The sequence below is a fragment of the Mytilus californianus genome, unplaced genomic scaffold (assembly GCF_021869535.1).
Source record: "Mytilus californianus isolate M0D057914Y unplaced genomic scaffold, xbMytCali1.0.p SCAF_1, whole genome shotgun sequence".
Classification (NCBI taxonomy): Eukaryota; Metazoa; Mollusca; class Bivalvia; order Mytilida; family Mytilidae; genus Mytilus; species Mytilus californianus.
The window spans coordinates 87035616-87051277 of record NW_026262581.1 but is presented as its reverse complement, the minus strand read 5'-3'; the positions used below and the strand labels follow the sequence as shown (position 1 = coordinate 87051277).

The following is a 15662-nucleotide window of genomic DNA, read 5'->3' as shown; positions in this document are numbered from 1 at the left end:
ACTGTATGACGGGTTTGAGGACCTTGCAAGGTACGCACATACCAAATATAGTTATCCTATTACTCATTATAAGAGAGAAATTAACATTACAAAAAATCTTAACTTTTTTTTCAAGTAGTCACTGAACCATGAAAATGAGGTCATGGACAATGGACATGTGACAGACGGAAACTTAGTAAGATAAGGCATCTATATACAAAGTATGAAGCATCCAGGTCTTCCACCTTCAGCTTTTAAGAAGTAAGCTAAGGCCGCCGCCGAAGCCGCCGTAGCCGCCGTCACCAACGGATCACTATCCCTATGTCGAGCTTTCTGCGACAAAAGACGCAGGCACGACAAAAAACTATATCAAAGATGATATTTTGTTGTAGTTTTTTTTCCAATTAAAATAATTTATTCTGTCTACAACATCTAGAATTATACTATACCGCTACCTTGCATCTGCAACAAAAGGGAAAACTCCATTATAGAAAAACATAATAGTCAATGCCAACAACCAGTAAGACATGGAGAAATACTTTATATCTGTTACTTTCTATAATGTAGAAAAACAAATCATTATGTATTAATTCAACTGTCAATTGTAAAGCACAACTTTTGTACTATAGGATTTTTCTTTGACCTATTGTCAATCTGAAATATATTCTTTTACCAACATTTTAACAGAGTTTTACAAAATGTCTAACTGCAGTATTGAAACTTTATATAGAAATAACATAATAACAACTAAACTTTCAGCCAACTAATCTGTGGTTATAACATATACCAGTAAGTTTTTTTTTATTAAAAAGAAATATCTACAAGAGAACTACACCAAAACTTAATGGAAAATTTATGCTCTACAGCAAAAGTGGTGAAAATATTTTTCAAAATGTGTACTGCAACAACCCTCAAAATTACCTTTTTTGGTAAAAAACATTGTCTCAAAATTTCAAGAGTATGAGTCAACTTAACCTAAATTTACCAAGAAGAAGCATTTTGTCTACAAAGATAAACATTCAGATGAAAAGTATAACATACACATAACATAATATGACCACAAAAATTTGCAGTCATATAAATATTATAAGAATAAAAGAGGTTAAATCTAACTACATGCAAGGTTTTAATTAAATATACTAAAATATGGCTTTTCTGACTTGCCAGCTGTGTTATTGGGTTACTATCTCATTGATATTAACATTACATCACCTTTTATTCATACTACATGATTTAATGAGCTATGTCATATGTACTTACTAGTTTTTTAGACTCTGTTTGAAGGTTTTGTTCATCTCCAAGTTGCCTTACTCCATATATATCCATAAAACTTACAATAAAGGATGAAATGAAGCCCAAACCACATAAGATTGCACCTACAAAAGAAGTTATTGTTGTTGAATCAATAATATTCCCAAATAGTGCAAAGTAGTTTATAAAACAAAAATAGTCAGATAGATAGGTATTTTTACAATATTATGGTATTTTATAGTCATAAAAAAAACATTTTAAATAACAGTGCAATTGAAATTCAAATCATCATATGAAAACTTCCATTTTCACTAGATTTACATGTTCTAACAGTTATCCTATAAAATCTTACCTTTAACCATTGGACTAGTAGTTGGACATTGAGGCTACTGAATATTCTTCCATAATTTTTGGGTGAGGGTGAAAATTTGGGTTAATGACATTCAAACAATAAATACATTGAATGTCACTATAATACTCCATGTATTATGGAAATGTTAAAGGTTTTTATATTTACAAATTCATTTTTTTGAGTACTAGACAAATGTTTTCAGTCAGGAATATTCATATACCTGCCCATAAAGTCCATGTCAGTCCATAAGAATCCTCAAATATCTGTGTCATAAAGAAATTCAATACACTTCCAAGACGTGAAAAAGCCAGAGTTATTCCAAAGGCCATAGCTAATTCCTTGTTCCTAAACCAGTATGCTGTAATTCTATTCTGAACAACTGAAAAGACATTATGAGATATTTTATATTTAATATTAACAAGCATTCTGAGAGTATTGCATGGCAATACATAGTCCCCTACCGGTTAAAAATTAATTGTACTGGAAAAATATGCTAACTTGATCTATAACTAGTCATGGTGTAAATTATATAACAAATATCAAGTCAATATCTTCAAGCATGATGACAAAAAGTGTGAAAAACTGATTATTTAAGTGAATTTTCTAAGTCCAAGGACCATAACTCTGCACAAAATCATTAGACCGGAACAAAATTCGAACTTGATCTGTAACTTGTCATGATAAAACAATGTACCAATTATTAAATCAATATCTTCAAGCATGAAGAAAAAAAAATGGGGAAAACTGAATATTTGAGTGAATTTTCTAAGTCCAAGGACCATAACTCTGCACAAAATTATCAGACCGGAACAAAATTCGAACTTGATCTGTAACTTGTCATGATAAAACAATATACCAAATATCAAATCAATATCTTCAAGCATGCCGGACAGACAGACAGACGGACAGCAGATGGAGTGCAAACCTAAAGTTCCCTTCAACTTTATCGATAGGGGACTACTAAAATGCTCTGCAGGGTGCAGCTTGATATGACCGCAAAGATCAAACACTGAACAGTTGAAGCAATTATGGACACAACATTCAAGCTTGATACAGCTCTGAATTTGGATTGTGATTAAATATTTGACACAGCATAGATTTCTGACACAGAATGAATGTGGTCTAAGAACTTGAAAATTTGCAATTGGACATTTACCTTTTTATGGTCCATTATATCCAAAATCTAAATACACAGTTAGAGTCAGCATATCAAAGAATCCCAATAATGCAATTTTTGATAAAATCAAACAAAAAAAAATTATTTTGGACCCTTTGGACCTAAATGTAGACCAATTTGATAACAGGGCCCAAAATCCAAAATATAAATACATTGTTAGATTCAGCATATGAAAGAACCCCATAATTTTTTTTTTTGTTGAAAAAAAACCTAATGGCTCTAAAGAGCCTGTGTCGCTCACATAGGTCTACGTGCATATTCAACAAAGGACACTCTCCAACATTGTAGACAAGAATAGAACTCATGACAAAAATCTCTTTTTGGATGATCTTGTATTGTTGATCATTTTGTCTGTTTAGTTTCTCTCTATCTTCTCTAGATTTTGCTCAAAACACAAAAGAGGGTAAAATAATCCTCATTTAAGGGCAATAACTTCTATGAAGAGTGACAGTCTACTAATGACATCGACAAAATTTGACATATTTGTAGATCTAGCCTTGCTGATCATTTTTATATGACCGCAAAATTTTGCTGTCGTATATTGGTATCACGTCCCTGTCGTCGTCCGAAGACATTTGGTTTCCGGACAATAACTTTAGTATTAGTGAATAGAAATCTATGAAATTTAAACATAAGGTTTATAACCACAAAAGGAAGGTTGGGATTGATTTTCAGGGTTATGGTCCCAACAGTTTAGGAATAAGGAGCCAAAAAGGGGCCCAAATAAGCATTTTTCTAGTTTCATGACAATAACTTGTGGAACAGTGTATGGATCTCTCTGAAATTATACCACAAGATTTCATACCACATAGGGATGGTTAGGATTGGCTTTGGGGGGTTATGGCTAAAACCGTTTAGGAATTAGGGGCAAAAAAGTGAGAAAAAACAAGGGTGTCCTGGTTAATTACTTAAGTTCAAATTACAGTGTAAGGGAGGTAATTCAAACACAACTTTGAATTACCTCCCTTACACTGCTTTTAAATTATGTTTAAACAAATGTTGTATTGTCTTGAGGTGATTAGCTGTCAATTCATTTTTAGAAGTTACTATTTTAATAATTTTGAAAATGCTGATTAAGGTAAATTAATTTTAGCTATGATTATGTGTGTCATTTTCTATTTTAAGACTTTTATGATGTATTTAAGTGGGTTATTATGGAAGCAAACTCCATTGGAAATTTGAATTGAGATTATGACAATGTCTTGAGGGAAAGAAATTTTTTTTGGAAAAAGGGAGGGGGGAGGTTAAAAAAAAATTTGGGAGTTGAGGGGGGGGGGGGGAGGGAGGTAAAAAAATTGGTGGTGGGGGACAATTTTTTCTCAAGATTTCAGAAATCAAAAAGTTTCTTCAAATATTTTTTTTTTTAAAAAGGGGGGAGGGGGTAAAAAAAAAATTTTGAAAAAGAAGGGGGGTGTAAATTTTTTTTTTTTTTGGAGGGGGGGGGGGGGGGGGGGAGGGGGTGGGGAGGTCAATTCAGAACAGCATAGTGTATTGCACAAAAGCAAAAAATTGAATATAAATTCAAATCATATAACCAATTCTAAGTTCTTTGACTACAGTTATTCTGTGTCAGAAACCTATTATGTGTCAAATATTAAATTACAATCCAAATTCAGACCTGTATCAAGCGCGAATATTGTGTCCATTTTTGACCCAACTGTTCAGAGTTGGATCTCTGCGGTCGTATCCAGCTGTGCTCGGCGAAGCAATTTATTGTTATTTAAAGTTTCTATCTATCTATTATAATTTTGATCATATAAGGCAAAACGCAAAAAAAAAAATGGTAAAGGCAATAACTCCAACAAGGAGTCGTCGGACAATTTCGTCAACAGGTTGTCTTACTTGTAGATCTTGTCTTGCTGATAATTTTTGCTATTCAAGTTTCTATCTATCTATTCTTATTTTAAAGATGTAAGGCAAAACATGCATATCAAAGGGCAGAAAGCTCTAAGGAAAAATGACGCCATTGTCTCTCATATTGGTATACTTTTGATGCAAGTCTTGATTCTCACATAATTTACCTACTGAATCTTAGGAGATGTTTCAGTTCATGGTAGGTAGGGTGACTGACAATAGAATAGATATGAATTGTTTTCAATGTCTACAGCTTTTTATGTTTGTCAAGATATATATATATAACCATAAATTTGCGAAAGCAAATTTACAGATCTAACATTGTTGGGCTGATGTTTAGATGAGTTGTATATATATATATATATATATATATATATGTGTGTGTGAAGTGAAGATAACTACTAGTTGATCTGCTGTACAAGGAAATAGTGACATTGTCATTGCTGTTACCTAAAACATGATCAATTTCTGTAGATTTAGACAATAGTTTGACAATAAAAAACATAGTGACACCATTTATACAACTTAATTTTATTGTCGATATATACATAAACAGAAATCTTAAGATGACAACATAAATTATTACAAAATTTTTTTTTTTCAAATGATTTAATGTTTGGTAGTCATTAATTTCAGATAATTAACCTGTACTAAAATAAGGAGATGTGGTATGATTGCCAATGAGATAACAGTCTGATAACTATCCAGCAGAGTCCAAATAATGTGGCTGTTGGCAGTTATAAGTCACTTTACAGACCTCAACAATGTACAAAACTGGTTCATTGTTTTCAGGTACCATAGGAAAAAGAGGAGCTGTGGCTGGGTGGATTACAAGAAAATATAAGAAATATAATAATAATAATATAAATAAAAAAATAAGAGAGACAAAAAAGACAGGACTGAGTGACTGGACTATATATAAAAGCGCTCCATTACTAATCCTTAGAGGAGCTGCTGATCTATACTTAGAAAAGAAAGATGTTGAGGACTTAGCCAGAGCGAGCAGAATTTTGAGACTTTAGGTAGCACTCCACAGTTAGGTGTGTAGTTTCGCATTTTGGCCCCTGTGGATTTTTCAAATATGAGAGCTAGTGTGCAATATATTCATTTTTGGATAGCTGAGGATTAAAATAGCCTTCCTATTGGGTTTATATGAACATCAAGATTATGTAATGTATGTAATATAGGCTGTTTTCTGTATGACAGTCCGTATTTGCATATCCATACCATACATTGGTCCGGCAATTATTGTAATGTTTTTTTCCAACTTTTTGTCGCACGAACTTTGTAATTAAATTTTACGAAAAAATGAGGCGAAAGACACCCATTTTTTATTTGATTATTAGGAAGATTAATGTCAACAGTTTCTAAAAAGGTATCACTCATTGGCATTGAAATTCTAGTTTGATCCAAATTTTGGGGGGATATGTGACATTTTCACCCCCCTTTTTGCAATATTTTATGGTAAATAATTGCAGAATGTTGCCATGGATACACATAGAAGGAATTATATTTCACCCTTTTAACTTTTGAAAATCAAATATATGGAAGATACTGATTACATACATATGCACATGTACAACACAAACAGTTAGGTTAATGTATTAGAAATCCAGGAATAGGAGATGATAAAATATTTTGTGGTTCATTTTTAATTTTATTTTCTAACTGTGGAGTGCTACCTTAGGAACAACAGAGTAGATGTCGGGACACCATATATATATGCCCATCTGCCCTATTTGCTGCCACCTACCGGTATCAAAAGTAATGCCTAGGGTGGTAATTAAACCCATGTGCATTTAATCTGTTGTTCTCTCCATGTATGTACATGTACATATATGATATATATCAATTGCAAAACATGCAGCTGTAATGTAAATATGGTAATTTTACATCATTATAGCCTCATTTTTATAAGGACCTAGCTAGACCTATTTCTTAGTCAAGGTGTATTACATAACTCTGAAAGCAATACAATTCAGTGTTCTCCCCAGGATTTTTTTATAGCGCTGTGGTAAGCGCGATATTAGATTGATTCGATATTACCTTAAGTGTTGTGTTTGTGATTTGATGTTACATTTATTTACAACTACCATGTTGGTTATATTATATTAAATAGACAAAGACCTACATTTTTTATACATGTGCCATATGCATTAACAGAAATGCAAATAAGTGACATTTTTATTATTAATCTTTAAAAATTTAAATGCTTAGATAACTTAAATAATTTGATTTCATTACCACCTGTCCCCAAATGTAGCACAGTGGGTATATTTTTTTCTCACTTTTAGTTGTTTGACTTATAACACAAGTTATATATCCTTCACAGCTTCATAATTTACTGACACATATTTAAAGAAGGTTTTCAATGACAAAATTGGAATTTTATTTATTAAATTTTATTTACATCTATCAAATTACAATTAAAATTGGTATATCCTTTAATATCAAAGGAAGAAAAGGAATAACTCTTTCATAAGTGCATATATATCAAACAAAGGACCCTCTAACATTGTAGACAAGAATAGACTTCATGATGAAAATCTCTATTTTGTTGATCTTGTATTACTGATCTTTTAGTCTGATTAGTTTCTATCTTCTTTAGTTTTTGCTTTTTGACTTTTTATAATAGATCTTACCTTGCTGATCATTTTTGTGATTTAAAGTGTTTATTTATCTATTATAATTTAAATCATATAAGGCATAATAGAAAAAAAACATGTTTCTCTCTAAATATCATAGTTAACATGATAATAGGCAAAAATGAAAAAAAATAAAATTTGTCATTTATGGGCAATAACTCCTATCAGAATTTGTCTAACAGTTTTGACATATATGGACAATTGGTAGAGCTCATAATTCTGAACATTTTTGTCCTTTCAGATTTTCTATATTTATAACGGTTCAAAAAATAATAGACAAAACTTGCATATTACCCCTATGTCCTATTTTTATCCATGCCTACCATCTTGGTTGGCAGGCGGGGTCAACCGACATATTTTTAAACTACATACCCTAATGATGATTGTGGCCAATTTTGGTTAAATTTGTCTCTGTAGTTTCAGAGGAGAAGATTTTTGTAAAAGATTACAAAAAATTTGATAAAAATTGACTATAAAGGGCAATAATTCCTTAAGGGGTCAATTGACCATTTTGGTCATGTTGACTTATTTGTAGATCTTACTTTGCTGAACATTAATGCTGTTTACAGTTTATCTCTATCTATAATAATATTCAAGATAATAACCAAAAACTGCAAAATTTCCTTAAAATTACCAATTCAGGGGCAGCAACCCAACAACAGGTTGTCCGATTCGTCTGAAAATTTCAGGGCAGATAGATCTTGACCTTATGAACAATTTTACCCCTGTCAGATTTGCTCTAAATGCTTTGGTTTCAGAGAGATAAGCCAAAATCTATATTTTCACCCTATGTTCTATTTTTAGCCATGGCAGCCATCTTGTTTCGCAGGCCGGGTCATCGGACACTTTTTTTAAACTAGATACCCCAATGATGATTGTGGCTAAGTTTCGTTAAATTTGGCCCAGTAGTTTCAGATGAGAAGATTTTTGTAAAAGTTAACGACGGACAATGACAATGAATACGGACGACAGACGCCAAGTGATGAGAAAAGCTCACTTGGCCCTTTGGGCCAGGTGAACTAAAAAGGCTAACATATTTGATCATATGATAGAAATCTTTTTTTTATTATTAAAGGTGGATAATCAATATAGAAATGTTTGCCAATTGAAACATTATAATCACCTTTAAAATTTGTGTTTGGTAATTTTATGAATATTTGAAATATTGCCACCAGAAATATTTTACAAGATTTGTCAATACTGTTTTTAGCACTTTTGTCCACCAAAATTGTCTCCCTTACGGATTTCCTGTTTACACCAATGACATGTCTTTAAGTATCATTAAAATGCCATTCCTAATCCAAGCAATCCACTGTTAACATAGATTTTAAAATAATGTTTAATTAATAGTTATTGAACAAGAGTGCACATGCTGAAATGTCTCGCCTTCTCTTTACTAATCATTGATATTATGTTGATAGTCCTAAATATAAAGCTTTATTACAACTTTCACATAAACTAAACATTAACCAAGTAAACTAAACATTGACCAAAGAACCATGAAAATGAGGTCAAGGTCAGATGAACCATGCTAGGCAGGCATGTACAGCTAACAATTCTTCCATACAACAAATATAGTTGACCTATTGCTTATAGTTTAAGAAAAACAGACCAAAACACAAAAAACTTAACACTGAGCAATGAACCTCGAAAATGAGGTCAAGGTCAGATGACACCTGCCAGCTAGACATGTATACCTTACAATCATTCCATACACCAAATATAGTAGACCTATTGCATACAGTATAAGAAAAACAGACCAAAACACAAAAACTTAACTATAACCACTGAACCATGAAAATGAGGTCAAGGTCAGATGACACCTGCCAGTTGGACATGTACACCTTACAATCATTCCATACACCAAATATACTAGACCTATTGCTTATAGTATCTGAGATATGGACTTGACCACCAAAACTTAACCTTGTTCACTGATCCATGAAATGAGGTCGAGGTCAAGTGAAAACTGTATGACAGGCATGAGGACCTTGCAAGGTACGCACATACCAAATATAGTTATCCTATTACTTATAATAAGAGAGAATTTAACATTACAAAAAATCTTAACTTTTTTTTCAATTAGTCACTGAACCATGAAAATGAGGTCAAGGACATTGGACATGTGACTGACGGAAACTTTATAACATGAGGCATCCATATACAAAGTATGAAGCATCCAGGTCTTCTACCTTCCAAAATATGAAGCTTTTAAGAAGTTAGCTAACACCGCCGCCGCCGCCGCCGCCGGATCACTATCCCTATGTCGAGCTTTCTCCGACAAAAGTCGCAGGCTCGACAAAAAAGGATGGCAAATCTCGATATTTTATATTTATTTACAAGAATTTTTTGTTTAGTTATCCAATATTCAATTTGAATATAGCGATGTAAGGACAAGTAATCGTAAATTACGGGCTTGTAATGGACAACGGGAATGCTTTTCTGAAAACAATACAGGTTCAACAGTTTAGTTGTAAACTCGAAAAAGTAATGAAATAATCGTAGATGTTTCAAAAAATGTACGAGACCACGTTGTCCATGTTGTCAGAGAAAGGGTAACACTTTCCTTAAATACTTTTGGTATGATTTATTGAGCACTTTCTACTCCTTTCATAAAGTTTCTGCATTTTTAATTCTTTTTCAAGTGAAAACATCCAGAAAGAAATAGTCTTTTTGATAGAAAAACTTCTGGTCCCTGCGATATTTGACCTATGTCTGCAGCTATAACTTTGTAAACAAAATACATATGCACCGCGTGGATATTACCATATTACTAATTTTGTTATTCTTAAAAACTTCTTAAAACTTATTAAAGAGCATGGTCTTTCGTATGGATATCAAGATGATTCCGAGTATTATTTTTTTTAATGATTTAAAAGTTCAGCTGACAAGAAAGGTTGACATTCTATCAAGAACTATTTTGTCTAGCGATTGGTTATCATTGGTATGTAAAACGTCCAAAACCATAACAAAACGGATCTATTTATATTCTGATTTTTTTACGGATTGTAAAGACAAGCACATAAAAGCGATAGCTTGTATAAATATGACAAATATACCATTTAATATCAATAAACATATGGACAGGTTAAGAATGAAATTCTGTAAGTACATAAGTATGTAAAATACGGAACCGACTTCGGTAAGCAGCTTGGAAGTCTGGTCAACGGTAAAAGAAATTTGACTGCGTCATTTTCCAAAAATTGGTAAAAATCATCATCAAAGGGCAATAACTCTAATAAGGAGTTGACTGATGATTTCAATCATGCATACTTATTTGAAGATCTTGTCTTGCTGATCATTTTTGCAACATAAAGTTTCTCTCTATCAATTATAGTTTTTAAGGCAATAGACTATGTTCTATTTTTAGCCATGTCCGCCATCTTGGTTGGCAGGCGGGGTCATCAGACACATCTTTTAAACTATATACCCCAATGACGATTGTGGCCAAGTTTGATTAAAATTGGTCTAGTAGTTTCAGAGGAGAAGATTTTTGTAAAAGTTAACAGACGATGGACGCCAAGTGACGAGAAAAGCTCACTTGGCCCTTTGGGCCAGGTGAACTAAAAATCAAACAAACTTTAAATTTGGACCAACTTGAAAACTTAACCCAAAATCAAAAATCTAATTACATGTTTAAATTCAGCATAACACTGAACCTCAAGAATTCAATTTTTGTTAAAATCAAACTAAGTTTAATTTTGGATCCTTTGGACCTTAATGTGGACCAATTTGAAAACCGGGGCCTAAAATCAAAAATCTAAATACAGGGTTAGATTCAGCATATCAAAGAACCACAAGGATTCAATTTTTGATGGAATCAAACAAGGTTTAATTTTGGACCCTTTAGGTGTCACACCACCAATTACCGGTACTCCCTCCAATTTAGAACTTATGTAAAAGTAGGCCTACTGGGACAAAAAATAGTGCATTTGATGTCATTGTTTACTTAAACTAACCAACAAATTTGCAGAAATGAAACTTTTGGTGAAAGAGAAATATATTAATACCATTTTGAGCCAAAATTTACTTGTCTATGAGTTTGCATTAAACATTGAGGATTAATGCGCTCCATAGTATACTAATTTAAGATTTCCAGAAAACCAGGGGTTATCTTTAGTTGTACCTCAGTTCTGGAGGTCTCTTCTTTCTTATAAGATTTTAAAGGTATGTTGAAAATTGGCATGTAGAAAGGTGATACCTGTACGATTCAGGATATACCTGGTTTCTATGAAGTTAAACTTAAGGTAAAATATTTAAAAAGCTGTGAAAATTGCAAAATTTGGTTGAACAGATAAGGATTTTTAATTGGTGGTCTGACACCTTTAGACCTTAATGTGGACCAATTTGAAAATAGGCCCAAAATTAAAGATCTAAATACAGGGTTAGATTTGGCATATCAAAGAACCCCAAGAATTCAAGACTTTGAATTAAAGATCTAAATACAGGGTTAGATTTGACATATCTAATAAACCCCCATTGAAATTGGTCAAGAAATAAGCAATATATACAAAGTATTAGAAAAGTATTGTTTTTGGCCCCTTCTTCCTAAACGGTTAGGACCATAACCCCTAAAATCAATCCCATCCTTTTTTTTTTTATGTGGAACAATGAGGTACAGTTTCATAGAGATCCATAGACTTATATTCAAGTTATTGTCTGGAAACCAGAAAATCCTTGTTCTTTTGACACTTTTTGGCCCCTAATTCCAAAATAGTTAGGACAATAACCCCCAAAATCAATCCCAACCTTCAGTTTGTGGTATGGAACCTTGTGGTACAATTTCATACAGATCCATTTACTTACACTCAAGTTATTGCCGAGAAATGAAATGTCTTCAGACAACGATGATGATGACATCATACCATTGTACGGTCACCAATGTTTTGCAGTCGTATAAAAACTTCCAAGCTAAACTTAACCAACATTAATTAACAAAATATATATATTTTTTCAGATGTAAGAAAAACAAGAAATGAGAAATATTCTGTCAGCCATTACAAATGCATTATATTTTCCTCAGGTGCAAAAGTAAAGTTATATTTAGCCTTTTCTAACTCTATATTTTAGAAATGTTGTCTGTCAAGTGTCAACTTATATTTTTACAGCAGTACATTAACTGCTTAAAAGCAAGTAACATTATTGCTTAAACAAAAACATATTCTCACATGAACTCCAAAAGGAGTGAGAACAGTCTGTTGACAGGGTATTATACTAATCAATAAATAAAACTTACTTGTCAAAGAACCATTTCCAGATCCGAATAACAAACGACCAATTAACATAACTGGCAACATGGCTGATGTTCCTTTAAAGAATACTCCAGCAGCAAAGGTTGATGATCCAAGAACACACAGGAATGAAAATAGGAATAATCCAACTGACAAAAAAATAAATATTCATGACATTGTCTAATAAATTTGCTAGTAGATTCACATAACACAATTTTTTTTTTAAAATGAAACAGGCTTGTAACAAAAAAATGTTCAAATGGATCTGAATAATATGAACAATCTGTACCATAACTGACCAAATGAGTGCTCAAAAGATCAGAATGTCTGAGTTAATTCTTTCTGTCCTTGAAAAAATTTGATCAAAAAAAGGCAAAAAGAGAAAACACATTTGGTGTCATCTAACCCTCAGTTTCAGACTTTTCTTTCTAATTTTTTTGTTGTTTGCTCCAACTTCCCCAATAAAGTTTCCAAATTTCTGGTTTTATTACAATGACAAAGCACTGTTTCCACTTTTTCTGTCTATCATACTTGATTTACAGAATACTTTATTTAATACATACTTCTATTTCCTAGTTTATCAATCAGAAAACCAGCACCAATTACTACTACAGCATTCCTGCAATAAAATCAGAATTTGATTTAATATTAAATTTTTTTCAGTTATGTCAGGCGTTTTATAGCATATTATGCAATATGGATTTTGCTCATTGCTGAAGGTCCTATGAAGCCAATAGTGGCTAACATATCATTTGTTCATTTGGTAAATAGTTGTCTCATTAGCAATCATACCACATCTCTTTATCTTTAAATTAAGAAAATAAATACTTGTTAGTCATGAACATTTTAGTACATGAGTAGCTTTACTAAAGCCTTTCCTGCATGGAATGAAAGTCATGTTAACCTAGTCATAGTGTTTACTTCTGTCCCTAAACATGATGCATCAACTTATAAAGGATCATTCTCTTATGATTTGAAGTTTTGATCCTACCCTTCATGCCAATCTTTACCAAAGTCATTCATGGGTAAAATGATGGTCAAAATTACCTTTATAACTAACAGCATAAGGTATCAACTGACAAGACAATTTCTCTATGATTTGTATTTGCTATATAAGATTTTGAAGCAAAATTTAACAAAAGCCATTCTTGGGTATAAAGAAGGTCAAGGTCTTTAAATTAGTGTAGTAGTTACTTTGATCTGGACCATAAACTATGGACACCATTAGTAGCTAATGGAAAATATCTTACGTCCATGCGTAAATAGCATATAACAGATTGTAATCATCATTAGACATTCCAAGACATCCTTCACATTCACAGGACTCATCATATTTGGTGGAATTATCTGTGCAATTTGATACCTAAATCAAAACACATATAAAGATATATAAATCTACCACTGCATCAAGTGTGATACAATATTTATCCACTCGAGATAGTGGAATCTGTTTCTCTAATGATTTAAGACGAAATGCAGACAATCTTAATCCTTCTTTTCGAACGACCTGCAAAAAGATGTGTTCATTCTATGTGACGTCATCAGGCATGGTCGCCTTTTTTCATGACGTCACAATAGGAATTTTAGAGGAAAGCAAGAAAATTTGACATCATAATAGAATTTTGACCAATGGAGAACTGAGATCAAACGAACAACACATTGATTCAGTTGGAAAGCAGGTCACGGTTTGACCCCAAGTCTATCAGCAACAATAGAGTCACGTGACTGTGAAAATTCAGTAAAACTACGGATGAGACAAACCTCACTTTTACTCACTAAAATACCACTGTCATAGTAAAAACTTATTGATCAAAATAATTTTGAATATACATAGTTTTAACTCATCAAAACTTACACCTCAACTCAAAGTCCTTTATTCTTTATTTTATCTTCAAACTTCAGTGGCGGATCCAGAGGGGGGCGTAGAGGGCGTACGCCCCCCCTTTTGCTTGCACTTTTTTTTTTTTTTTGTAAAATGATTAATCAGACTAGACTTCGTGAACTTTGTCATTTCCCGTGTATTTAATTTTTATGCGACAATTCTTCACTTATAAAGATATTTTTCGCTCGTATTTACTGTAATATATTATTGATTATGTCAAAGTCATGCGATTCTCTACGGTGGAGTTGACCAGTTCGTCGAAAAAATTGTCACTCAGTCATTTTGAAATTCAAATTACAGTAACACATTGCTTAGGCTGAGGATGACAAGCATGACGCCTTCAAAGCGACAAAGTATTTCACAATTCCACCCAACAGAAAGTAATACTCTATTACACTCTCATGAAAAAAAAAAGTTCCACAGCAATATTATTTACCTACGAAAACATGTTTAACCCCATACGCCCCAGCCCATTAATAACATTGCTGAATAGTGATCCCCAGTCAGTAAGCTCTAGATATAGATTTAAAGTCTAAGGTATGGACCATTTGATCTGAGGGGGCAGTCTGAGATATTTTAGAGAAAAAATTCTGACCCTGATTTTTGCCTTAAACAAAAATTCTGGCCGTATCTGGATTGAAAACAATAATCTTGTCCACTTTTTTGCTTTTAGAAAGAATATTTTCAACAGAATTATTTAGCATTAAATGAACATGATGAATAAAAAACGGGCGTAATTTTTTTTTGAGAGGGGGGGGGGGGGGGGGGGTTGCATGTGAATCCCATATCTGACCGGAATGTCTGTTTCGCCGAACTGATATACTGAATAATTTTTTCAAGGCCCGACTGCAACCAGCCTGCTGTGTGTGGCCTATATGTCTCCATGTGTCGACCGTCATTCACAACTTCATTGTCATTTCCGACTCATTCGTAGCCTTTGGTTGATTTGGAACCCCTCACTTCCCTTGTTGGGTGAAACATTTCAACCAAACATTTGGATGAAAATTGCTTGTTTGTCTTTTTTCGTGTCGGTCGTATTGTGAATTTCATTGAATAGCCGTATATCTTGTTTACAACAAGAAATCTGTGAGGTTATGCTAACTAACCATACAACAAACGAGAATTTTCCATGTCCATTTTTTACTGACAAATCCCACATCAAATATATTAATTAGTATATAGCTTTGGATCCATCTAATCATTTCATAATAGACAATTGATGGAGAGAATACGGCACCAACCCTACACTTTAACTATAAAATGCATTTTACACTTATTTTATGTTTTTTAG

General features: G+C 32.8%; 1 protein-coding gene across 2 annotated transcripts in view; it reads right to left on the bottom strand.

The window, feature by feature from the left end:
- Positions 1-15662, bottom strand: part of LOC127709010 (major facilitator superfamily domain-containing protein 1-like) — a 46986-nt gene that overhangs the window by 23590 nt on the left and 7734 nt on the right. For both annotated transcript variants that reach the window (XM_052214273.1, XM_052214281.1), the window contains 6 exons: positions 13740-13852; positions 13053-13108; positions 12495-12638; positions 1803-1961; positions 1240-1355; positions 435-535 (listed from right to left, as the gene is read on the bottom strand). In XM_052214273.1, the coding sequence (XP_052070233.1) occupies positions 435-535; positions 1240-1355; positions 1803-1961; positions 12495-12638; positions 13053-13108; positions 13740-13852 (689 nt within the window). The remainder of the gene's footprint in view (positions 1-434; positions 536-1239; positions 1356-1802; positions 1962-12494; positions 12639-13052; positions 13109-13739; positions 13853-15662) is intronic.